Below are 26211 nucleotides of genomic sequence, written 5' to 3'. Positions count from 1 at the left end.
AATAATAATCAAATAGAGAATCATTCTGTCAAGGTAATGCACAATTGCAAACCCACACGACTTACTGCAAGAGACAAAACAGTAAGCATGGTGACAAAAATGCTGCCACTGCACTTTGTGGCCACGCAAAAAGCTTATGAATTATTTGTCATAATTTTTGAGTTTAAATTGACTCTAAACATACCTGAAAAAGCAGATTTAGAAATTCATTGGCAAGTGCACTCTTCACACTCCATATCTGGTAGTCCTCCAGAGTGAGGTGTCCCAGCTTAGATAAAGGCAGGAGAAGGAAATGGGAAGGAAAAACCAAACCATTAACCTATTTCTATTACACTGCTCATTAAATGTGTCATACCAGGAATGACAAATCCAGCGAGTTGATAGAAATTAGCATCTACCACTCTGCTAATAAAATTTGATGCAATCAAAGAAAAATGCAGTTTTAGCATAACATAGGCAACCTATAACAGAGAGAACCAAAAAGCTTTGAGAGTACAAAGGATGAACTATACACAGTATGTAACCTTTGCTCCTCCTCTCCACTTTTCAGAGTTAGTATTTATGCTCAACTGCAGTAGTCATATTTTCTCAAACCATGAAACCAGCAGCAGCAGCATGTGACTGGTTTTGCGTCCTACAACGTGATTGCCCTGACAAGATTAAGACAAGCTAGGACTTTGATAGTCCAAACAACCTCTGCACATAGAGATATTTGCATCCATTCAGAACTCCATGCTCCTTTGTGGCTTGGGAAAAACTATTTTGGATTATCGAGTCCTTATGACCTTACCTTACAACACAAGTCCTATTAATTCTTAACCACTTGCAAAGTTACAGTAGCATAACACTGACCAATGTCAGTGGAACTTCTGATTTTCATCAGTTCAGTGATAGGATCAATCTGAATTTCTTATATTGTACTATCATTCAGAGCCACTTTTACAGCAGTGGCAGTTACTCTGCCTCTTCTTACACACCATTTCCTCCAGAGTTCATATAGGTCAAATCTAACATACGAAAAGAGTTTAAATAATTTATGTAATTACTGCACCATCAGCTCTTTCAGCACCATATCCATGATGCAACTATTAAAGATATACTGAAGACTTAGAGAGTTTCTTTAACTCTTTGTGGAAGCAAGACTGCAACACGCTTATAAAGTACCCTTCTGAAAAAAGCAAACACTAAAGCCTGTAAAGGATGAAAGAGCGAGCTCAGTGAAGCTGCAATTTCTACTGCTTTGGTAACAGAAGAATGAAAACATTTGCCTACCACTTTGTTGGAGTACAAGCAGGCAAGGCGAATATTAAAACAAGTAATTAAGTATTTCTAGGCATTCTTTATGGTTTTTATTGAATTATTTATAGCTTCCAGACACTCTTCCTAATTAGTGAAGCGAAAGATGAAATAATGGAAACAACTTCCTCTCTATTGTTTGCAGATGATAGTGCCCATCTCGAAAAAGCAAGAATATAATTAAAGATTTACACACAGCCAACTATAAAGCACAATATAAACTACTCAGGCTTTTTGCTGTGTGTCATGACAGTCATGACGGATGCCTCCACAGTTTCATGAATACTTAGCTCTGAAACAATACTGCTGGTATATAGTTCACTGGTTGTATACAATATTATTGCAAGCAAAGTAGTCTGATAATGATAATGCATAACTTATTACTGAATTAATACAACTCTGTTCTAGCACAGGAGGAGAATGTGTCTTCCACAGCATAAAATATAAGACACACTAATGCACTGCCCCTCTTTCCTCACAGTATCATTTATAACACGAAACCAAAGAACAACTTCTCCAGAACAAAAGTCAAGCATTAGATTTAAAACTGGTATCAATTTTTCACAGCAAAGCCTTGCAAACAGAATGGGTATGATTCAAATTGATTTTGTTGGTCATGTATTTTTGGTTGAGCTTCATATATAAAAGATGGTTTATAAAATTCAAACATGTTCTTTCTCTCACAGAACAATGGGTAAAATTTAATGGAAAAATGACATTTCTTGAGAGTGTCTTTTATTGACACGTCTCTGCTTTAAAGAAAGCGTAAGATTTTACTTTCTTTCCTGTAAATAAACTGAAGAGGCCAGGGTATAAAAACGACATGGAAAGAACTGCAAATTCCTACCTTTGTGTTATCATGCATATTCAAAATATCTTCTACAATTTCAGACAAATCCATGTTCAATTCCTTAACAAACAAAAGGATTACAAAAGAGAGTTAAATTCCCACAGCAATCCCTGGAGCTGCATGTCTTCAGAATAAAAATACAAATAAGAAATGGAGATGATTCGTCCAATGTAATTCACAACTGAGTGATTCCAGACAGTTGTACTTTTGTACCTAAGGCTTCTTTATATGAAAGAACGTACATTACAGTCACACCATTCTGCTTTGGTCAGAGTTACACAAGGTAAGTTACACCCAATCATCAATACCCCTCCACTAAGGTGAGTAGTTCAAGGAAGCCTGTGTTCCACTGAAACCATGTTCAAACAACATTCCCATTCCTACTTTTGAAGGATGATTTTAAGAAAGAGAAGCAACTGAATAAAAACCCCAAATAGAACTTACAGGTATTTTATCAGTACGGTTGTCTTTCCAGACCTCTAAAAGTGCAACCACCATTTCTTTAAGTTCAGTGCGAGACAACACACCATCTCGGTCAATGTCAAAAACCTTGAAGCAAACTGAGAGAAAAGGAAATTACTTTTCTATGTTATAACTACTCAGCAACTATTATTTTCCACGCCTCCCTTGCAGAATGTAAGTCTGCAGAGTCACAAGAACCTGATTTAGTGCTGACAGTTTTGATGAGGCAGGATGCATGTGTAGTAGTGAGGAAATGGAGCAGCTGTGTTTAATAAACTGAAATCTAGATTCTTGCAATTCTGTGCTGTGTTTTCTGATGTGACATAGAAGGGAACATATGTGCATCCAGAAATTTCCAGGGAATGATAGCCTTTAAGCTGCAGCAAGAGGGCTTTGGAAAAGTATGGAACAAAGGTATTTCAAAACACAAGAACCTTGCAAGGAGACAGCTTAAAACTGGACAGTCAATAAGCCAGAACATGCTATTTACCACAGAACAATCACATAGGAGAATTGGTTTGTATTATATCTAATGAATATGTGCTTGCATTTCCTTTACTGAGATTCACATTTCTGCATCATAACGCAGAACACTGAAAAATAACTTGTGAATTTTAATCTCTTCCCCCCAAACAGGTTGATAATTTATATGAAGCTATGGGTAAGCAATAAAATATACAGAATCAGGTTTAATCATCCTTTATAAAATGAACCCTTAATAATTAGAATTCCTTTCATTTTTTAACTTCTGTAGCCTGCCTCACACTTATCCGATGGAAAAATTCTAAACACGTGGAAACAACTGAACTTCACTGCTCAAACTGAAAAGCTTCTCTAAAATAAAGTTAACACTTTTCATACTTACACTTCTGCCTTTCTGCCAAGGGTCCCCTGCAACATGCTGAGAGCCCACAGGAAATTTCTTTAAAATCTATGTGATTGTCCCGGTTTTCATCAAAAGCATTAAATAAACCTGCAAACCACAAAAGCATCTCTTGTTACAGCATGTGGCTGGCAGAGCTGACACTCATACATAGCATTTACATGGAGGGTTAACGGTTAACATTTGCAAGGAGAAATACAAACACTTATGATTACAACTCTAAGCATAAAAAAGGTAATTAAGCCCTACTAAGACCATTTTAAAAGTGAGTTAGATCACTCTTGTATCAAGAATTCTGAACTGTAGCCATATTCTCACACTTCCCTTGTAATGACTGATTTATAGAGCATCCACCTGCCCCAGCATGGGCAGGACAAGCAAGGAACAAGATGGCAAAGGTACTCGGATGCAAGATGCTTTCACTTTTCACAGTGTCTGATAGAAACAAAACTCAATGACTAACGTTGCATGTTTTGCCATGAGTGAGTTAGGAGTTTCAGTTACCAGCCTTCGAATGATTTGAGAGTTCTATTCATTCAGCACATATAACTTTTTTTTGTCCAATAATCATTTTTTTCTCTTTGTGCAAATGGCTCAGTTGCACTACCCACAAAAGATATATTAAATGACCAGAAACCACTGGAGTTTCCCCATAGCAGCTGCATAAATTTATATCACTAAGTAGATAAAACACACTTCCAAGCAAATGGACGTGGGGAAATATCCCTATTGAACATAAATTCTGGTGTTTTAACAGCTTGCATCCACTGCAGATGAATTTCCCATTTTTTACTTAGTGTTGCCACTTGTCAGTAAAGCTGACCATTTGGTGGTAAAAAATTGTCAGTCTAGGACAGCAGACAAGTACTAGCACACAAGTAGAACATTACTTAATGTCCTTATACTGTGCAGTAAATGGCAATTAGACAGTTGCAACCTCCACTTATTACCAGAGTGGCTTCAACTTGAAAGACCAGCATGGTTATTAATGGCTAAGCTGCAACACACGAATCTCCTGACCAACTCTTTTGAACAAAATCTTCCTTCACTTCCAGTGTTCGGGTAGACTTTGACTGCATGATACAGCTTCTGACCTGCATGCTGAATTCTCATTTAATAGATGAAACTCACATTTATCAGTTTAAGAATGGTCTCCTATTTTATCTCATTCAGGGACAAGAGTATATCTTGTCATTAAGGAGCACAGTGAAAAAATTTAAACAATCTCTGGGCAAATTATACATAAAGTTTGACATATTTCCTGAAAACTAAGAACAATGCAACACACATCGCTTCCTTTGTCATTCCAGATTTCCCGACAAATAGAGATTTCTCAGGCATCTTTTCTGCTCCGCAAACATTCAGAATTCAGTGGAACAAATTTCTCTAGTTTAAGCTTAAAATACATTTTTATATAGGTCCACTTTTAAAGCCATAAAATGTGCATGTCAGTAGACCATCAGGTACTGAACACCTCAGCAACATCAGCTCCTCACAGGTTTGATTGAATTCCATACCTTCACTCAGAGATGGATGAATAGGAGGGGAAACTAAGGGGGCAAACGTTTCTAAATCAAAACGTCCAGTTCTTGACTGAGCTTTTAGCAGCCAGTATCGTTTTTCGAGATCGATGATGTCAGATTCTTCCACTGTATAAGCAATAAAAATAAAAGGAATTGTTGGTAATATCTAGACCATGTTAGAATTCAGCACCAAATAAAAATGCAGCATTATTTTGTCACAACAAGAAGTAATGTTCATTTTTTAATGCTCAACTCCTGCTTACAAACATTAAAAATATGAGCAATAGAGAAATAAAGATCCAATTTTACCTTCTTTATCTACAGAATCATGTCACCATCTAGGAATTCCCATCAATAACCCACAAGTGTTTAGAGATATAGAAATGAACCTTTCCCCACTGCTAAAGGCTACAGCAGTCTCTTAATTTTCACTTATTTCTTCTTGGTGAATAGAACAGGCAGATTACATATGCAGTACCTTATTTTCCATGGTATCTAGTACTTAAATCCTCTAAAAGGATGCAAAGCATCCATATATATATATATATATATATATATATATATATATATATATGTATGTATGTATGTATATATATATATATACATATAAAAATAGTACTTGGCTGCTCTTGAAAAATTCCTGTTTGCAAGTTTTAGTCTTCTTAGACAGTAACAATGCTAAATTTTAATGTGACTTTTAAACACTGCATCACATCATTAACTTTTTCTAAATATAAAACACATTTGTTTCACTTTACTTTTACACTACAGATGCACTCAGGAACCCAGTCAACATTGCGGAGTGAAATGCAAACCTAGAAGATACTTTAAACAGAGGAACTTACAAGTAAATTTACAGAAGTGAGGACAAAAAACCAAACTCCCAAACTGAGTAAAGCAAGGTGCTAGGCAAAGGAGAACAAAGACAGAGGAAGAACTTGTGTTTTCTTTCAGAACCTTCTATACAAATTTTGGTCTCTATGTTTTATCCTTGGAAATAAAATATATAGATAGATAAACATTCAGTTTCTGCTCAACAACAATTTTAACCTTTTTACATATGCAAGTGTGTCACAACACTGCTTTAGGTCACTACAAATTAATTGGTTCTCAAATAGATATGTAATGACAAAGCTGTCTATATTAAGAAACCACTATGTGTGATCCCATTCCCAGATGGTTCTGAGCCTTTAAATCCACGCCAGCTTTCTAATAGGTTTAACTTGAGCTATTTGGCCTGGTTTAGTCAACAGAAACAATAATAATCCTGTAAGGCTTAAGAAGAGAAGAGAACCCAAAGAAGTTATATGACAAATTGAAACTATTGATTTCTTTTCCTATTTCTGTCATAAGTAGTAGTAACTTGCTCAGAATAGTAACTCAGGTAACCTATACTAAGCATGAATTAGCAGTAACTACTCAGCAGGCACATCATATAACGCATCAAAACTTACGCAGTATCTTGCTCTCAGCAGCAGAAAGTTTGGAAAAATTCTAACAAAAGAGTCATGTCTGAATGAATCTTTCCATGCTGTTGGAAGAGTGCACAGGATTTACATCTTCCTGTAAAGTATTTTTGGACAGGCTAACTAGAAAAGTAAGATCAGTAAAAACATGTCCTCCTTTTCCTTTGTGCAGTCAGTACAATTACTAGACAGACCATACAGTAGCATACAGAACATACACACCAAAGCTGCAGTTCCAGGGCCACATTAAACTAACCCAACTTCAGGCTGAAAAGAAGAAGTCTGCCTTCCCCCTTAACCCCAGGTATGGGTGCAGCATCCTCACTTGCATCATTATCAGCTATTGTGCATCTATAATAGTAAGTGAGATAAGAGAACTGATCCAAAAATAAAACTAAACTGATTTTTCCCTTCTCTTCTTCCTCTCCTTCCTATATGGATCAATTCCTTTATCTGGCTTACCACCTCCTGGCTCTTGGTTGTGTTGTAACCATAAAGTCATTTGGGTGTGAAGGGACCTCAAAGATCACCTGGTTCCAACCCCCTGCAGTGAACAGGGACATCTTCAATTAGATCAGGTTTCTCAAACTCCGTCCAACCTGATCTTGAACATGTCCAGGGATGGGGCATCTACTGCCTCTCTGGACAACCTGGTTCAGTGTTGCACCGCCCTCATCATCTAGTCTCAATCTACCTTCTTTTAGTTAAAAACTATTACCCCTCGTCCTATCACTACAGGCCCTACTAAGAGGTCTGTACCAAATCCATAAGGGAGCAGTAATCTAGAAATATAAACGAGTGTTATTCTACTAGATATCAAGGAAGAGAAATGGAGTAGTTATTTCTTTGAAGATCAGCACACAGAAATATCATAGGTGCTTTGGACTGGCACAGATGTAAGCAGCTTCACAATCCTAAACTGAGCAGTCAGGTGATACTGAACTGCACTGCATCTGGTATGTTCGAAGACATAGAGGGATGTCATGATGTAACAACATACATGCCCCATAATGGCAACGTATCAACAGATGGGGGCAAATCTACCAAACAAAATGCACTCTCCCTCAGTCTTATTGCCTCTGCAGGTACCAGGGTGCTACAGTACTGATAAGAAAGAGCTCACAAGACATGACATGAGGACTAGAGCACCAGTATTCTGCAGGAAATCCAAGAAAAAGTACATTTGTGGAGTTCCAAGAACAGAAATCAACACAAAGTAAAATAATAAAGGCATAAGCCACTTTATGAGACAGAACCATAAGCACATGAAGAGAATTACTGTACTATTGTACTACCTAAACAACTGCACATAAAGGGCAAGTTTGTACTGGCATTTAGAGGAATTGCACATACACATCATTGCTCTCATTAGCAAACACAAAAGCATTATGCTAACTCTCTTGAGCATATGCATGTAAATCAGTTTCTTTTTAATCTACCTTTGTGACTGGGAAGAATAACAAATGTGCTACTTTGCACTCCATTCGTGAAATAATGTAACATTAAGAATATCCAGAACAACAGAAGTTCACATTGTCTTTACTGAAGAGTAAATCTGCAGAAACCAGCTTTAATGGCAGGTGTATTATTTCTTTATAATAATTAAGAACTGTAAGCCAGGGTCTCTGGCCAAGTAGAGCATCCTCCAAATCTACAGGAGAAGCTATTTGTGCTCCAGTTTTTAAACTGTACTTCACAGATGGTTTTTACAGTGCTAACTTTATTGGTTTATTATTTTAATCTCAGACAAGAAAGGTTATCAGAAAGCATCTTATCTGCAGTTCTGGCCAGCAGTGGTTGAAATAACATGGTCATTTAAAAGACAAAGAATAGCTGGTGAGTATTGGTATAAATGCTACATTGATGTTACAGCCAAGGCAGGTCCAGGCTATTGATCTCCTGCATAAGAGCTGAACGTTTTAGAAAGTGAAACTGAGAAAGTGGTTAATAATGTTGTTTGTACTGATGAGACTTACACAAGTAAGGTGGAATACAAGTAAAAATGTGACAAAAGAATACTTTTCACTCAAAGTAACAACTAACTGAATTGCAGCTCACTGCAATGGTTTCACTTACATAAAATACAGAAGGATTTATTGGATCACAGCACACATGAAAGAGTAATTCTGCAGCTGAAAAGCCAGCTCTTACAGAATTTGATTTCTCCAGAGTGATTTTTGGCACATAATCTTGTAAATCAGTCTTGGGATATCTTGTGCACCATCTACCCCTCCATAAAAATAAACTAAAAGAAATCTCTTGCAATATATGATGTATACATATAATCATATTTGGTAGTGAAGTTTAAATGAAGCCTGACAAAAGCAGACTGCACTTATTAGCCAAACATACTGATGTGTATGAAAAAAAATGGTGCGCTCTAAAGAACATTCATAAAAAGGATTTTACCTTTTCAAAGTACAGGTTTTTTCTCCTGATCCCTGCTCAAATCCCATCAGAAGTGTGAACTGGGCTCCCATTCAGCAGTCCAAATCTTAAATAACCTCTGATTATATTTAGAAGTGTACCTCATACATCTATGCAATGTAGTCCAAACCATCAGAACAGCCTGGCTTTCTAGGCAAGTAAGCATTCATTTTTGTCAATTAGAAACATGATCTGATTATTTCAGCTCACACAGAGGTATTACACATCTGTGAAACTTCACCATATACTACCACATTACTACCATGTGCTATTTTATATATCACTCATCCCTTGTCCATTAAAAATATGAAAGCCTTTCAGAGCTGATCACGAATAATCATGAATAGTGTTTCTTAGCTCAATTCTCTAAAACGAGACAAGGATAATTCAAAGAATGATAATGTCAAGCACACCACAAGTTTCCTATTGTAAAGGAAGGACAAGTAAACACCCTCAGTAAAAAGACGCATCTGAGAAACTGTAAATATACTAAGAATGTGTTAATTTAAACCCAACTGCCACATTGAGATGGACAGTCAGGCTGCAGAACGGTGATGAACACTGGAAAAAGCATCCTTCATTTCAATGCCATTCCCAAGGAACACTACAGAGGTAGCAAGCCACGAATAATCTTCTGTCAGGAAAAAACTAAAAGCCTGTTTTCATTTCAAGCACTATTTATATTATATATTATAGTATAATTCTTTATACAACCAGAACTACGGATTTCAGTACATACGAAAACTTTAATTATTACCCACCTATTGGCACAATCCTCTCTGGTTCACAGCAGTAGAAGCATACCATATTCCCAGCATTTTAACTGAAACTGGGTTTGCTTTACTGTTTACCATGATATGCTCCACACAGAATCCAGCCCCTGGTCATGGAGAGCACTCTTCACCACGCAGAGCCAGAGCCCCCGGATGACTGAACACCAAACTCTTTCTGACTGACAACACCTGTTTATTGCTTTCAGATTAACACATGGAAGGCTCCAGGACCTGTGCACAGAGAGCTGCTTTGCAAGACACAAAATAGCCTGGGAACTAAGAGGATAACTAAGTGACAAGATGCAGATTAAGTGAGACTGAGGCTTTTTCTTATTGGCCTGGTCTGCTGTAATACTTTCATCTTTTTCCTTTTTCATTTGAAATACAGGCACACATTAGGGAAGGGAATACTATAACTTCAGCCAAAATCCTTGTCAGACACACATTCCATGCATTCATCTAGCAGAATATGGATTATCAGTGCCTTAACACAGGAACACATACAGAACAGGTATTAAACATGCTCTTAAAGGCACCTTTCACAAATCTGAAATCTTCAGAATTTTCTTCCAGTGGCCTTCCACATATCAGGATGAGATGGTGTTTCAAGAGTGGGTACCACAACTGAAGTGGGCTACCTACAGAGCATGTATTTTACATCCAGCCTTTTAATGTGAGCAATGTTAAGCGATCACTTTTCTTTTATAGACTCACATCTTCATCTTAGCATAAAACCCTATAGGTTTATAAACCCATCTCTGACAGAAGAGGTTACTTCTACCACATTCAGTTTTAACTTCATGGTGTTTCAAAACCTCACTCTTCCATTTCACCCATGCTGCCTGGTTTGCCAGGGGTTTTCTCATTTATTATGCTAAATTAGCAATAACTGCATGTTCTAAAATACAATTATTATACTGATTACACACTGTCTTAACTGCATCTCAGAACGTAAGAGCTGTCAGAAAAAACAAGAGCATTTTGATGAATATTTCTGATGACAAAAGAGAGTGCCTTCAGTTCAAAGGAGAATTAGGGTGCTATTTAGTAAGAACTCAGTGACACAAGAACCGGCTAACAAAGAAGTACAAATTACAGTCTTCCAGTCTGAAACCAGTAACCCCTCTGATAAATGGAAGTATTCTCCCCCTGAAAGAGGACTAAAAACCTAAGTATATAAGCCCATCACATGTCACTGAGACACACCAAAATGAAACAGTCATAAAAAAAGGCAACCACCACCTGCGTTGCACCAGAAGAAATCTCTCCAGCCAAGTGAACGCAAGCATCAAGGACTCACCTAGAGGGTGACAGCCATGTGTCATCTGAGTCTGAGATGGAACAGGGGATGGAGCACCTGGTCTAAAATAGACTCAAACTGTGCTCATTTTACTTTGACAAAAAGGTCAAGAAGAAACAGAGCAGTCACTTGCACTTATAGTGAAGAGTAAAATGGAAAATGAGCAGAGACTGTCTGAAACCAAGGACATTACTGATGGAAAACGAAGATAAACTGCCCACAGATACATGTAGAAGATGCACTGGCATCATTTTCTCCTACTGGATAAAAAAATCCCCAACAAAACAAATAAGCCTCAGTATCTCATGAAAGAAATGACATAGTGACCCCCAGGATCTGCACTGGGGGGGGGGCAGGGCACAGAGGAGATCTTTCCACTTCTCGTGTTCCTGTACATCACTCTTGACAAACCAAGCCACAGAAAGCTGTGCTTTGCAGGTACGATGGAGTCTGCTCCATTCTGATACCTACAGGAATAAACCAGTCAGAGTAGGCAGAAAAATGACATCTGCCAGTGGAAAAGGATTGTTGTATTATTGAATTACTGCATTTGGACTTAGAGCACCGGAGAAGATGTTTAATTTGTAATTATTTATGATGCATAATGATCTGGGAGAATATTCCCCTACAGACACTTTTTGTATTAGTAGCGGTCCCTGAAAAGATTTACCTTTGATTTGCATGCTCCACCACAGTGCTATTCAGGATGGGGTTTAACAGCAAGTAAGAAAATCCAAATTCCTGCTACTTGGTCAGTACTCAGTGTCAGGCAACACCCATATCCCTGAAAGTGATTTTTAGGAATAAAGGTCTAAGAGAAACTTAAATTATTTTGGTAGTTTCCAAATTAAGTGATTTATAGTTATAAGTGAAATGGAACAAAATTTGATTAAAAGCAGCAAGTGTGTGCAACTTCCTGTAACTTTAAAATTTCATTTCTAATTACGTGTTGAGGAATATAATTAAAGTCATCTGCATAGCAAAATAAATGTTATTTACAAGCAAAACATTAGAATTCCTTTGTTTCCCTGGTAGCTTGGCTCATTAAGCAAATTTAAACGGAGTTATTGGTGCTTTGCAATAAAATCTTTGCTGTCTGTTTCTAAATCAATGTTAATAACTTGCAGTGTTTTTATCGCTGTGATTTTCCATGTCTCTGACATGTTAGTCAAGACCCTGAATGGGAAACACGCTGCTGTGAGAGGAGGCAGGGCCTGGCAGGAGGGGCTGAAGCGGGAGCCAGGAGAGGGCGCGCTGCAATCCCAGCTGGAGCCCAGCAGCCAGGTGAGACATTCCCGAAGGCACTGCGGAGTTACACAGACTGCTTTTCTTTTTACAGAAGAAGAAACTGTAAAAGCTTTGCTCTTTCACTGTATTCTGATAAGCGTTTGCCTAAATCCACTAAACATTACTGGGGGTACTTTGTTTCCCAAAAGGCAACCGTTATCCTAGGAAAAGTATTACAAACAACCTTCACTTAGAGAAAAGAAGTGTCATGACAGCTCTTCCTGGTTTACACATTAAGATGTGTACACGTTAAAAAAACTTCTGTACTAAACTTTTTACTTTAGATTGACCCAATTAGACCACAATTCCTCCCAAGTGCTCAAGCATTGATACTTCCCTTACTTTTGCATCTGTTGTGTGGATTCCTGTGCTGCCTGAAATCACAAGGGAAATCATCCAATACATTTTAAAGAAATGTATTTGTCCAGACCTGGGGGAGGCTGGTCAGTTCACCTGCAGGTTAGTTCAACAGTTCACCTTCCTATTATCTTAAATTCCTGTCAGTATTCCATACCTATCATCTGAAACATCCCAGGCTTCAGACATCCAAAAATAGACAACCACTTTCTCTTGTACTTATTACAACACTTCACTGGGAAATCAAAAATACAGTAACTTTTCATTTTATCTAGAAGTCCAAACCTAACTGTCATATGATCTTTCCAAGTCTGGTTAAGTACACTGAGCCTGTGGACACTGTGCAGTTTGAAACATGCTTGACCCATTCAAAAACACACAGAAGCTACACAGTTTTCTGGAACACAATGAAAAGCTTGTCTCCAGATCTGACATGCACTTGAAGATCCAATAATCACTTCAAACTGCCTCAAATATTTTATCTTTTTAATCCTAACAACAGAAAACTTATCTTTTCACTCAGTTCTACCATCATTATACTCAGCCAACAGCTTATAAAAGCTGTCAGTAAGGAAATAGAGACTACCACCAACTACTAGAAAACACTGGATTTCTCAGTAATCTGACACAATTTAAAGCAACAGAAGTTAAATAAGAACTTCAGAAGAAGTTTTAATTTCAAAGCATGGAAAAATCAAAGCAAGCTCTGAAGTAGCATTCAGAGGCATGGGGTAAAGCTTTCTTTGAACACTTGGAGCAACAGGCACTTGATAAGGATGGGGGCACAGCACATCTCCATTCAATACAGCTTGAGATTTTCTCCCAGGGCTGAAGTCTAGAAAATTCAAAGAGTTGGTTTGCTTGGGGTTTTTTTTAGCATACTTCTTTCTCTACCTTGGCTATTAGACCTCAGAGTCTTCTGTAACCTCAGTGTCTACTGCAGCCTCATGTAACGCAAATAAATTACCTGTCTATAAACTTCTAACTTTATTATGCATTTTCATTTCAGACGCTCAGAACAGAATTTTAATGCTCACATTTGAAACCAAGAGAAAAACCTGCACGTTGCTTTATTCAAGTCACCCATCCATTAAAGAGATTAAATACCACACTGACACCAACAAAGAAAATCTATGAGAGCACAACCAGATTGCTCAAATCCCCGACATCTCAATAGCAAACACCCTTCTCCAAGGGATACCAAAGACCCTTAGATGCTTTACTGTAACGTATGCTTACATTACACTTGCACATCAAGTATAATTTATCAGCCTTCTGGTTTTACATTTAATTTAAAAAACAGCTGCTCCTTCTTTTATATCAATATAGACATAAGGAAGCACTTGTTCTTTGGAGATTATTCCTAAATACAAATGCTGAGGACGTTTCTCTTTAGAGAATTTAGCTCCCTGACTGTATCACATGACAGGAATATTAGTTATTTTACTGCAGAACACAAATTAAGAGGTAAAACTTGTTTTTGTAACAAGCATTATTTTCAGAACTGCCTCCACAGTTTTATGATTCACTACATCTGAAAGACCAAATATAAACCCAGTATTAATGTCAAGTCACTTTAGATAAATGTTTTTGTCAAAATAGAAGATATTCTGCCCCCCTTTTTTTCTCTCCTCTAAGTATTGTAATCTCAGTATTGTTATCTCTTAAAAACAATGACCCACAGTGTCCCTGTCCTTAATGTTTTACAGGTTACAGCACAAAAAGCAGAGTACAAATTAACACGGAGAAGAAATTTCTCTCACTGAACATGTATCTCATCAGTGTAGTGAGATTTCCTGAACAGCTACACAAGGCAATGGTTTCTGTCTCTGGAACAGCTTTGAAAACCACATATAATACCACCAAGCTTCATTTACTTACAGTGTGTAACTCCAGCCAGGGTTTGATAGAAGGTAGGGGTGTCGCTGTCATCCGTGAGTGTCACATACACACCTCCAGACAGCAGCCAGCGGGAAAACGTGAATGCATCTTTGTTGTGCAATAGCCAAATCCTGAACTTCTCATAGTTTACCTTTTCACCCTGTCAGAAAAAAAAGAAAACAGGAGCTGTTTTTCTCTGCTTTCTCAGTGCCAGTAAACAGGAATTGGGACAATCTCCTATAAAAATAAGTACTAAAATAATTTTTTTTTCTTTGGAGCCATGCCTGGTTTTCCATTTTATTCTGAAATCCAGCACTGGGAAGGAAATTAAGACTCCTCAGAACTCTCAGTTTTTCAACCACCTACTCAATGTGGTCTTTGGAAAGTCATTTACTCTAAACCTCAGGTTAAAAGGATCAGAAGAAAAACAGTTACTTACAACTCAAAGTAACAGAGGTTATTTTTATGAATTTAAATTTATTATGATAGATAAAAGCTCTTCTGTGCCAAGTAACAGGTGCTATAAAATCACAAACATTCTGTTCTAGCTGCATGAGTATACAAACACTTAGCACAGAAAAAACTGATTTTTGAATAACTAACACTGTGATTAACCACAGCAGTTGCATGTCAATTTCTTGCCTCTATTGACCAAACCCCACTTTGAGGCATACATGTAAACATGACATTCACGGTATCTCCTAACTGAGTCTCGCCTGCTGAATGTCTCATGGAACTGCCTGTTCAGGAATACATAAAAACTGAAGACTCAGAGAGTTTAACTGCTGGAGTGGCTGTTTAAACCATTTAGTTGAGTGGTTTCCAAGCCATGGTCATGAAACCATAGGGATCAACACACCAGTTTCTACAAGACCCACAAAACTAACTAAAATAAAAGCAAACCTATTATCAGTAGACAAACTCATTATGTGGAGATGCTCATCTCCATGGGAAATAAAGAGGGATCTGCAAAGTGAAAGAGGTTTCAAGTCATTGATTATTTAAACTTCCCTAATATCACAAACCATTAAACTTCACTGAATTACACCTCTATAGAATTCAGTAATTTGCATTTGGCCACAGACTATCTGCAACTGCCAACTATGGAAAATCCACTTCTTCCTTTGCCAGGTTGCTCAAATGGTTAATCACCATCATAGCTAAAGTATTTGCTTCACATCTCAATTGTAGTGGGTTATTTCAGGTTCCAGGTATTCATTCTTTTTATTCCTCTTTTTCCTAGGATGAAGAATGTTACATTTTTCACCAACAAATACATGCAGAAATACCCCAATCCTTAAATCTACTATCACAGACTTCCACATGGTTTTAATTCAAGGAAGTCAAGATGCTACATTGCTATTCCATCACCAGTTTAATCTGTATGTACCCACACGAGTAACTGATAGCATGGCCCTAACCTTCCTCTTACTAACACAATTTCTGATCCTTCATCCCCTCTCTTATGTGACTGCAATCACATTAGTGCTGTCAGGTGACAAAACAGATCTAGCTGAGAAATAACCTACAGGACTAGAAGCTACAGGAAAAGGGCTTACTTCTCAACCAGATCAGTTTCCCAATCCAGTTCACCAAGGCATCACATAAATACCTGAGCCAGCACAAAGGCAGGAGAATGAATGACAGACTCAACATTGTGGACTTTGCAGGATTTAACCCTTGCTAAGCAAAAAAAAAACCCAACAAACCTCTACTGGGAAGTTAGTAGAGAAAAAACAAAGCAAGTTTTCGTTTGAAATTCCTCTAACAGTTCGGATTCGAGAGAAAATCATTTTCTTCCTATCTGTTCCACTCTACTTTCCCTCTACTTTTTGCATTGCCTTCTGTAAACACAGCAAGAGCTGTGTCACATTTCAGACTCTGCACTGTTCCAGCTGATCAGAGCAAGGACAAGGAAGAAGCAGGACAGGAAAATTTTGGACAGTGGGCAGAAAGCATTTGAAACAAGTAATGTTTACAGCTGAGCCATGATGTAACTAGACCAATATGGGTATCACTGAATCTGCTTCCTGTATTTCAGAAACAAGAGTGAGGAAAAACTCATATGTTTTAAAGCTAGCATTTCTAGATGAGTATATGCAATAATTCTGAAGAACAGCAGTACCTACAAACCTCATCCTTGAAAGCATAAACTCATCCACCATACGGCAGGCAGGAAGGCCCACAGCAGGAACGTTAAACTTTCTCACTCTCCAGCAATGACCTAGTATGATTAACAGGCCAGTAAATCCTGCTGAGTGAGTTATTATACCATTTTCATTTTAAAAGAGAAATCAAGATACAGCATTTTCTTGAACAGGAGAATGGGACAAAGCTAGACTGATGCCTCTCTTCCTGCAAATCTTCATTAAGTATTTCTGGATTTCTTGGACAGCCTGCAATTAACTGTTAGGGTATAATTTATCACACAATATTGATAGGAAATTATAAATAGGAAATACTGAAGTGGGCCAGCTCCAGAAACTGGACTGCAGTGTACATATGATTTATGATTCCAGCCAAGAATGAAGAACGTAATCATTGCCTACAAAGCCAACATGATACCACTGACAGATTAATGATCTGCCTCAGCCAATGCCCATAACCAAGGTTATCTTCAATACACTACAATAAAATTTAGGTAATTGAATAATCTGATATCCGCAAATAAAGCTTCTAGTCAACCAATGGAATGTATAATAACAACTAGGTTTTGCTGCTCTGTAGTCCTCCAACAAGAAATGAAGCAACCAAAGCACAAAACTCTGATAATTCAACAGGATCACTAGTGCCAGTTAAGTATCTGTGAATATTTAAGAGTAACAATAGCCTGTTTTACAGGAGGCCTTCAGCAAGCCTCGTAAGGATTGCATCTCTCAATCAACCCAAAACATAAATAAATGTCATAGCTCCAGGCAGGCACAGCGAGACAAAACTAATGCTATAAACTATTCTTTTTAAGCAACTACTGCTGACAGGCATTTTTAAATCCAGGATGCAGATTTTCTTTTCCCTCTCAGATCTGTGTTCTAGATTTCTTCCCCACTTGCAGTAAGATGGCCACACCAATGAATAAATTCCCACTACTGACATCAGTATTCAAATTTACTTGATAACGTGATTACCCTTGGGAAATGACATCTTTCAAACTAGCACAGTAAGGAAAGCAGCATAGAGAATGCCTACATTTACATACTAAGATGCTATTCACATCAATACAAATCACATGTAATATCGCAACATAAAAAACTATAAGCTTTTATCCAATTTAGACCAGGTCAATTTGTTTCCATACATGCATGAACATGTCTATGTCAGAGGAAAACAAATGACCCAATCTAATTTTCACATTTGTGTAAATGCAGTAGGCTAAAATCTGTATGAAATACCTCAGAGAAACATTTCTTGAGCGACTCTGGGACTTTCCCATCAACCACATGCAGCATCTTCTCCATCTCTTCACGGACAACATAACTCCCAGATTCGTTAGAAAAGAGACTGAAAATGTCTGAGGAAGCAGAGATTTGTTTAAGCAACAGTTCTCAAATACCAAATTTACTGAGAATGCTGGAGCTGGCTCTCCAGCAACTAAAGGACTAAAAACTTAGGTTGATTCAATTTCAATGTAGCTCAACAAGGTTTAGGTCAAGAAGTATCTCCTTTTTCTTTTATCATTGTCTGCTAATCAAAAGGAAAATAAATACTATCACATCAGATTAACAAGGAAGACAAAACAACAGAAGTCAGTAGGCAGATGCCTTCCTTTGTTTTGAAAAACATCAATGCCATCCTCCTTCCTCTGCCCACATACAGTTATCAACAGTCTTTCTGTAGGATCCTAACATTTATATTCATGATGACTTACCAAATATTTCATTTTGGTGAGTATAGAAAACAAAAACGCAGTAAATTTCAAAATATACAGCTAAAAATGTCTAAAAATACTACATTTATTGGCAAATATATGCCCTGGTTACAAATAAAAATAGGGGCTCAGTATATCACAATTTATGTTTGCTTTACATAGTGTATTTTACACTAACTACCCATTGTCCTGTTGCTATTGTCATAAAAGACATTACTTACATTTTGCTTTCTCTTCCTCCCTGCCTCTTGTAAGTAGAACTAATCCGACTATCAGGTTATTGAAGTGCAGCCCTTTGGATATTCCTCCAAATGAACAGTAGATAACCTAGAAGAATAAAACAGAGAAGTTAACCAAGAAGTTAACATGGAGATCAGAGATGTCAGAACTAAAAGCAACAACTTACACTGAGGCTTCACTATATATGGTTTTTAGGCTCGTCACCTCACATTCAGCTAAACACACTTCCAATATTAATTCTGTTATACTTCTGCAGCTCTTCCAGTACTTATAAAATAGCCAGGGTCTTTTATTTAGGGAAATGCAGGTACTTTTCATGAACAGCAGTATAAAAAACATAGCTAGAATCCTTCAATGAAGACAGCTTCTTGCTTGCTCATTGGTGCAACTTCCCCAGACTTCTTTATCAAGGCAGTAAAGATGAAGTCTCCACCAGACTAGGCTTTGATAGCCTCAACACCATCAAGAAGCTGTTGGAGCATCAAGTGTTTCATTGCCCCAGACACAGGAAATGCATTTCCAGTGAGTCATCAAAAACTACAGCTTTGAAAAGATATGGCACACACAAAAAGCCTCACAACTTTTCATCAGCTATACCATAACTATCTCACCATGCAACTGCTGGTAGCATGATCATTCCAGCTTAGTACCTCCCTCTAACAAGAGGATTTAAATCTTTCTTCCAATACAATCAAGACTTTGAACAAGAAGTTACTCAAAGATCCACAGCATGGATGCAGTCAGTGGAAGGGCTGAAGCATTCACCTTTCACATGAAAGGTCTGGACACTGCAGCTTGCCTTAATAGCATCTTAACAGTGATTCAACACTGATATATGAGATATGAAGTTAACAGCAAGTGCTTTTAGTGAATAAGAATTACCAACTTGCTTACTGCAATATATTACTTCACCTTGCCTCTAATACTACAGAGCACAAGTGAAAAGATGTATGCTGTACTGCACTTAAAACATGGACTCCTGCAATCCCAAATCTATTCCTACAAGCACCAGTACTTTATCAGTATGACACGAGCGAAATCTGCATTAGGTGTTACAATTTACATCAGACAGAACTTATCAATTATTCTTACACAGAAGAATTATTTCAGTGTCTCTGTCTTATAATTTGATTTTCTTACGAGTATCACACTGAGCATCTATCCATAAAAAGAAAGTATTAGGTCTAGCTGATGGGGAACTATTACTGTGAAAGACCAGAACAAAGTGATTTATCACTGATCATGGTCTGGATAGCAGACTTGTTTGCTGAACTTGTTTCTTAAATATAGCTTCTGCAGAAGGAAAGATAAAGAGATCAACTTCTATTAGGAAAAGTATTGTGCACATTTAAAATAGTATTTTCTTTGCTGACATCTCAATTACATTCTAATCATGCAATATTAAAACCAGGATGTGTAGACAGTTATGTATTACTTTTTCATTTTTCTACAGTAAAGCCTTGAGTATGTTCTTTATACGAGAATTTAGCCAAATAGCAATAGCAGACTTCAGAGGTCAGCAGAGCTTCATAATTATAGTGGACAGATCCACTATTTTGCGTGTTACCATTCATTAGGAGAGTGAATCATTAGTAAACCTAGGATGAAACCCACAGATCTGAAGTGCAACACCTGTGTCCCTTCCCCCTGCCTTTTGCTGGTTTTTAAACATCTGAACTCCAACCACACACAATTCTGAAGAGCTAAAGCAACATTTTTAACTTTTCTGTACCTCCCAAGCTCTGTCTGGGCTTTTTCCCCCTCCTTTGAAACTACAAATGCTTGCATAATGAATTTCATCTTTTTTGCAAGCCTTCCAAAGAAGCCATGACACCTTAGGGCCCACAGACAAAAATCCACCAACCTACAGAATTAAAACCCTCTTTTCCTTCCAATAACAGCAACCACAGTGCTGCAGTCAGAACACTCAGGCAGAAGGCAAAGGTGGAGGAAGAACGCTGAATACCAGCCATGTGCATGAGTCGCTGCTCTCACTATCTCAGGTGTGTTTTTTCCAGTAACAATTAAGCCGAGACTGGGAGTGACCAAACAAAACAGTCATGGACTTGTTAAGGGCACTGCACAGGTCTGGCTAAGCCACACAGTGGCAAAAAGAAGGGGAAATATCTAACAGTGGCTAGCTACATTAGATTTAGTACTGCAACTGCCCTTTATGCTCTGTGTATAACGTGGTGTGCAAAACATATTGCTGTTGCCTTTCCAGCAGTAGGAAGCAGACCAGCAGATTTCATTTGCTGGATGTGCTCTTGACAACCTCTAAAGAGATACTGGGCAACAAGGTAGTAAAAACTGCTAGAATTTTGTTCACTTCTCTATCGCAGTTATTACCAGATGTAATGCTGAAGCAGACAAATTCCCTGAAGACACTATATAGCTCTCTGCATTACCTTCAGCAAATCCTCTCCTTGTTCACCCATCAAGCTATCCATTTTCCTTGATATCCTCTTATTAAAAGATGTCTGAAGGCAAGTACATGCAAATGAGGCCAATAATACCAAAGGACCCAATTCTACAGAAAACATTATGCAGAAACTGCAGTTTCATTCCACCACAAGACACAGCACTACCCAAATACATTAACTTCCCATAGGGTGCTGAGATCATCCTCTTCTATTACTCAAGTGTAATCCATTTACAAATGCTTGCAGGGCTAAATTATTAAAACAAAATCTGTGCTCTATTTGGGCACAATGATTGTATATGCTTCATGGACAATGTCATGGCAGAAATTTCAATTCCACACTTTCTACATCTAATCATTCTGATTTCACAAGATGCCTTCGAGGCTACACTGTGTATGTAAGCAATTTACCTTTATATGTACATTGGAATCATTACTTTTTTAAAACTATGCAGTTAGTTCTGCTGAATGCTATAGTTTAAGTCCCAAAATAACTATTTTTGATTTAAAAAACCACAAAGAGCACAAAAAAAATTCTTGTTTCAGATTACCAGCACTTCCAAACCAAAAAAACACATGTATAAACAAAGAGATGAGCAATCACTCGTTTTCTTTCAAAAATTTTAGTAAAACATGATCTTTTCTTTATACTTTATTCTCCATCACTCCAACGTTAACTTTCCTTTTAGACTAAGAACAGCTATGTTATAAATTACCTCAAATAAAGCTAACTCCTATCTTCATCCAACTGAAACCATATTTCTAATTGATACCCATTTCTGAGACTCTTCCACTAATTTCTGTTGAGCTTTGTGTATCTCAGTTCTGAACTCAGCTGAATGCCAAATATTACATTTCATAGAATCACAGAATAGTTGGGGTTGGAAAGGGCCTTAAGATCATCTAATTTCAATCCCTGACAGGGGCAACACTATGGAAGAGTTTTTTAAACATGCACAACTGCAGGAAGGTAACTCTTTATAGGTATTTATACACACACAGTATTTATATCCCTGTAGCATTTAGATATTATTTCAGCATAACACACTGACTGTTCATGATATAAACATGGAAAAGGAATTCTACAGATAATGCCCAATGTATTAGTACTATACATAATTACACCCATGGCAGTGGCACTACTTTCAGTTTAGCTGCTTAATCATTCTTTGGGATGAGTTTATAAACTGGCTAGTTACCTAACAATACATAACAGAGATTAGTTCACATTTCCAAGGAAGGAGCTCCACAATTTTTCACATTCATGTGCTCTTTGGAAAACTACTTCTAATAGGGTGGACCATCGAATTATGATGCTATGTTGTATTTCCCAAAATTCCTTAAGACTGTTGCAGCTTTACTTAAAATAGCCACACCCAGGCATCATCATAGCAATTTACATTGCAGAATGTAAAATTTAGTATAATTATATGGTACACAGGCATAGTTTTTTACTAATTTAAGTCTGACGTGTTACGTTTCATGGACAACATCTTTAAAAAATAAAGCAAAAAGGAGCCAGCAGACATTTGAAACCCACAGTCTCTATTTGCGACCAAGTTTACTTCACTCGGATCGGTATTTCATCCTTAATACTTGCATAATAGGGATAAAAAAAGTACAAGTTAACTGAAAATAAAGTTCGTCACATTTTATTTTATTTCAAACCAACCCTATACAATGTAGGATACATTTTTTGTTTAATCTTATGGTCTCCTAACAGTCAAAATGTCTAGACAACATAATCAGAAATTAATACTGAAGACATGTTTTAAGCTATAGGCAAATCGTATATTTTCATTTCATGGCGCTAACACACACTACATTTTTTCCTGTTAAGTGCTTGAATACCCACATTAAAAAAAAAATAATCAAACTGTTCATTATACTACAAGATGCAAGTAATATCCTCTTTGTCAATACTTAGGGAAAAAAGACAAAAAAAGAACATAGAAAAGATTAAGCTTAGGATAAAAGTAACTACCACAGTGTTAAACCTTTTGCAATGCACACTTCACTACTCACATTATCTAAATAAAACTGGAAGCCTTGTATGCTGCCTGTGAGGTCAGTAACACTGAAGATACCAGAAATAGAAGCTGTGATTAGAAATGACATGGAGCAAGATACCATTCGAAAGGTCTGGCTAATCTTTTTTTTCTTCACCAGGAGTATTTTAATTTCTCGCTCAAAACAGAGGCAACACTATGAAAGAATACATGCACATGTGCAGAAAGGTAACTTTTTTATAGATATATATACCCACACCATATTTATATAGCATATAAAATATGCTGGATTCTGGCCATTTTCAGTTCAATTATATGTTTATTATACATAAAAATTTTTTAAGAGCCTGTAAAGATTAATCTGTGCTTTAGAAAGCAAAGTAAAAGCTAATGGAATCTCAGAGACACCAACAGCAAGTGCATCTCCAAAGTAAATTAAATCCTCTGTTATAATGGCTACATACAGTGTTAAATCTTCCCAAACTTTCATCTAGCCAAATCTATATCTGGATATTCACCTTTACTTTAAAGTCATCTACCACCTATTAGTTGGGCTGGAATCAGACAATCAAACACATATCCCTGACAACCCACGATCCAATTCTGGAACATTACTGTCAGACAGAGAACATAAATTGTGATATTGTATGAAAAACTGACAGAAATCAAACGAGTTGGTGTATGAGTATAGGCACCTTTGTGTACATTAGCAACCGTGTGCATGCCTTCCCAGAAAACCAGCGAGTTCATAGATTACCTCAGCAACTTTTGGAGGAACTCCATCACCGAGAACTTCCCTGATGAAGCACTGCTGAGTCATATAATACGAGAGGCCACAAGTTCTCTTGAAAGCATCTTTCAGTCGCTTTAGCTCTATGTCTGTAACTGTGTTGAGTGAGGGGAGAAAAAAAAGAGTTGGTCAGTAAAGGTGCTGTAGAAATGTCACAGCTTCCGGACTCTTAAAATCCTGTATGCCTTATATTTATCTTAGCAATGAAGAGATTGGAAGAAATTAAATGCACAATTTCACCTAAATAGTGGGAAAACCTGACTACTAGAAAATGAGATCTAGTAATCTAATTCTTCCAAAAAGAAGTAGACCTAAAGTTAAAATCAATGATTACAACAGTTCACTGCCTAAGTTTTCTCTGCCTACAATAGCGTATTATTATTTGTTCTGAATTAAGTATCATTACTGTCACACAAAAGGCAAACAAGCTAGCTTTATGATCAATTTTACACTGCATGTAAGCCAGAGAAATGATCTGTAACCAACAGTGGTGAATATTACTAAGAGCAGCTCCAGCAGCACACTTCAAGCAGTTTCATCAAGCAACCAGTCTACCTTTCTGGATTACAAAATAAAACTATTTAAGCATCACTTATGTGCTCATAAGACAGTTCAGCAAATCATGAATTCAACAGGAATTCTACAGTTAAACTTTGCACTAAATGCAATTCCTCATGTAAGATTTTCTTGCACAGTCAACATCTGCTCACCAGCTAAAACCTGCTCAAACTTGTTTCCAATCTTTAAATGTTAAGTTTGATGACAGACACCCCGTTCATACATGAGCTTCCTGAAAAGCAGCCCCTGCTTCCAGATTGCACAAGCATAAAGCAACTTTCTAATGAAGCGTTGAAGTATCTTGCTGAACAAAACAAGTGACCTGGATCACACGTAAGTACCACGTAGTGCAAAAAGAGCTATCTACCATCTAGAAGCCAAAAGCAATGATGCTGTACATGATAGCTGCTCTACTGTATTTATAGTAAGGCATTTCCATGCCCTGATATAACAAGCCAGACAGAAACAATACTGACATGGCCAAAAGCTTGTCAAGCTTTTTGTCAGCCAAAATAAAACAGGATATTTGAGAGCTTAATCCAGCACTCTCTTCAAAGCTTCTACACTGCAATTCATTCATCAAAAGAAAAATCACTCCTTAAATCACATTGAAACATTCCTCCCTAATTCTAATCCTAGTCAACTCTTATACAGACCAGTGACTTCCTGAGCAATTGTGGGTAAAAACAGATATCGGTTATGTTTCTTTTCAAATTTTATTACAGATTCTGGGGACTTTTGACCAAAAAAACCAATCAAAGGATCTAAGAAATAAACCTGAAATGTGACATCCCACCACCACTGGCGCTATCAGTCAATATGGATGTGGCAAAAGATATACTCAAGTTATCATCATCACATACCTTGCCTTAACATAACAAGCATTCTTCATATGGCAGATGAATGTTGGTATAATATTATTACCTGGTTTATATGGTGTATAATTTCATTGTTTTATATTAGCATCCACCCATAGAGTCATTTTCTTTGCGTCTTTACATGTGATGCTTTAATGAATGCTCAAACAGCATTGGGCACAACAGCCAAAGCTTTCTTCCCTAGCTAAGTGGAAACAGACTCCCAGATATGATATTTACAACCTGAAGCACCATTCTCCACACTCCCCAGCTCTTCTGAATTACAGACACAGGAAGCAAAAGAATTCTGCAAAGAAACTGACCCCCAGGCCACAGCCTTCCCTCCAAACATGCGCAAGGAATTAGAAGTGCTTCCCATCAGAGATGCTTCACCTCTGCTCTCCTCGCCTCTTCTGCACCATGTAACTACAGCAAGTTTTCAGCCAACAGAGACAACTCCCCACCACCTGTTTCATGGGTAAAAGCTTGGGACTGCTGAGGGGACATAAAAAGGGGAAGCAACCAGCTTTGTTATTTTGGCAAGGTAAAGCAAACAACCCAGATCCTGAACAGACTCTAGCAACAGTTCTTTGAGGAAGATCCTTTAATCCATTGTATTTCTTAATATGCACACAGGCTTTTAATAGAAACAGACCCTGCATTCTGCTTCTTTTCTCCCCTTTGTCAATTGCTGTAACTCCTCACCAGCTAATTCAAGGTGGTTTGTGGTCATTTGGCAAAAGAAATACACATACAAAGCGTTAACTCACCAGATGCTTACAGCTTTACATGTACTACAATAAACTTTCAAGGAACATAATTACTGCTTACTGCTAAAATAAGGTTGAAACATACACAACATATACAGCCACTTTATACAGCATTGTGTCACTATTGATGGTTACAGGTTTAGTTTCCTGGCTGCAGAGACAAATCAAATAATTTTCATCAGAAATCATGAGAGA

At 37.4% G+C, this 26211-nt stretch overlaps 1 protein-coding gene across 3 annotated transcripts in view; it reads right to left on the bottom strand.

Moving 5' to 3' along the window:
• USP32 (ubiquitin specific peptidase 32) overlaps positions 1 to 26211 on the bottom strand; it is a 74361-nt gene that overhangs the window by 28374 nt on the left and 19776 nt on the right. For all 3 annotated transcript variants that reach the window (XM_065694541.1, XM_065694542.1, XM_065694543.1), the window contains exons 2-10: positions 23799 to 23926; positions 18592 to 18697; positions 17895 to 18013; positions 14506 to 14665; positions 5009 to 5140; positions 3474 to 3581; positions 2591 to 2706; positions 2144 to 2206; positions 185 to 268 (exon numbers count right to left, since the gene is read on the bottom strand). In XM_065694541.1, coding sequence (XP_065550613.1) covers positions 185 to 268; positions 2144 to 2206; positions 2591 to 2706; positions 3474 to 3581; positions 5009 to 5140; positions 14506 to 14665; positions 17895 to 18013; positions 18592 to 18697; positions 23799 to 23926 — 1016 coding nt within the window. The remainder of the gene's footprint in view (positions 1 to 184; positions 269 to 2143; positions 2207 to 2590; positions 2707 to 3473; positions 3582 to 5008; positions 5141 to 14505; positions 14666 to 17894; positions 18014 to 18591; positions 18698 to 23798; positions 23927 to 26211) is intronic.

This window comes from Lathamus discolor, chromosome 14 (assembly GCF_037157495.1).
Source record: "Lathamus discolor isolate bLatDis1 chromosome 14, bLatDis1.hap1, whole genome shotgun sequence".
Classification (NCBI taxonomy): Eukaryota; Metazoa; Chordata; class Aves; order Psittaciformes; family Psittacidae; genus Lathamus; species Lathamus discolor.
The sequence above is the reverse complement of the archived record's forward strand: the minus strand, read 5'-3'. Positions and strand labels throughout refer to the sequence as shown.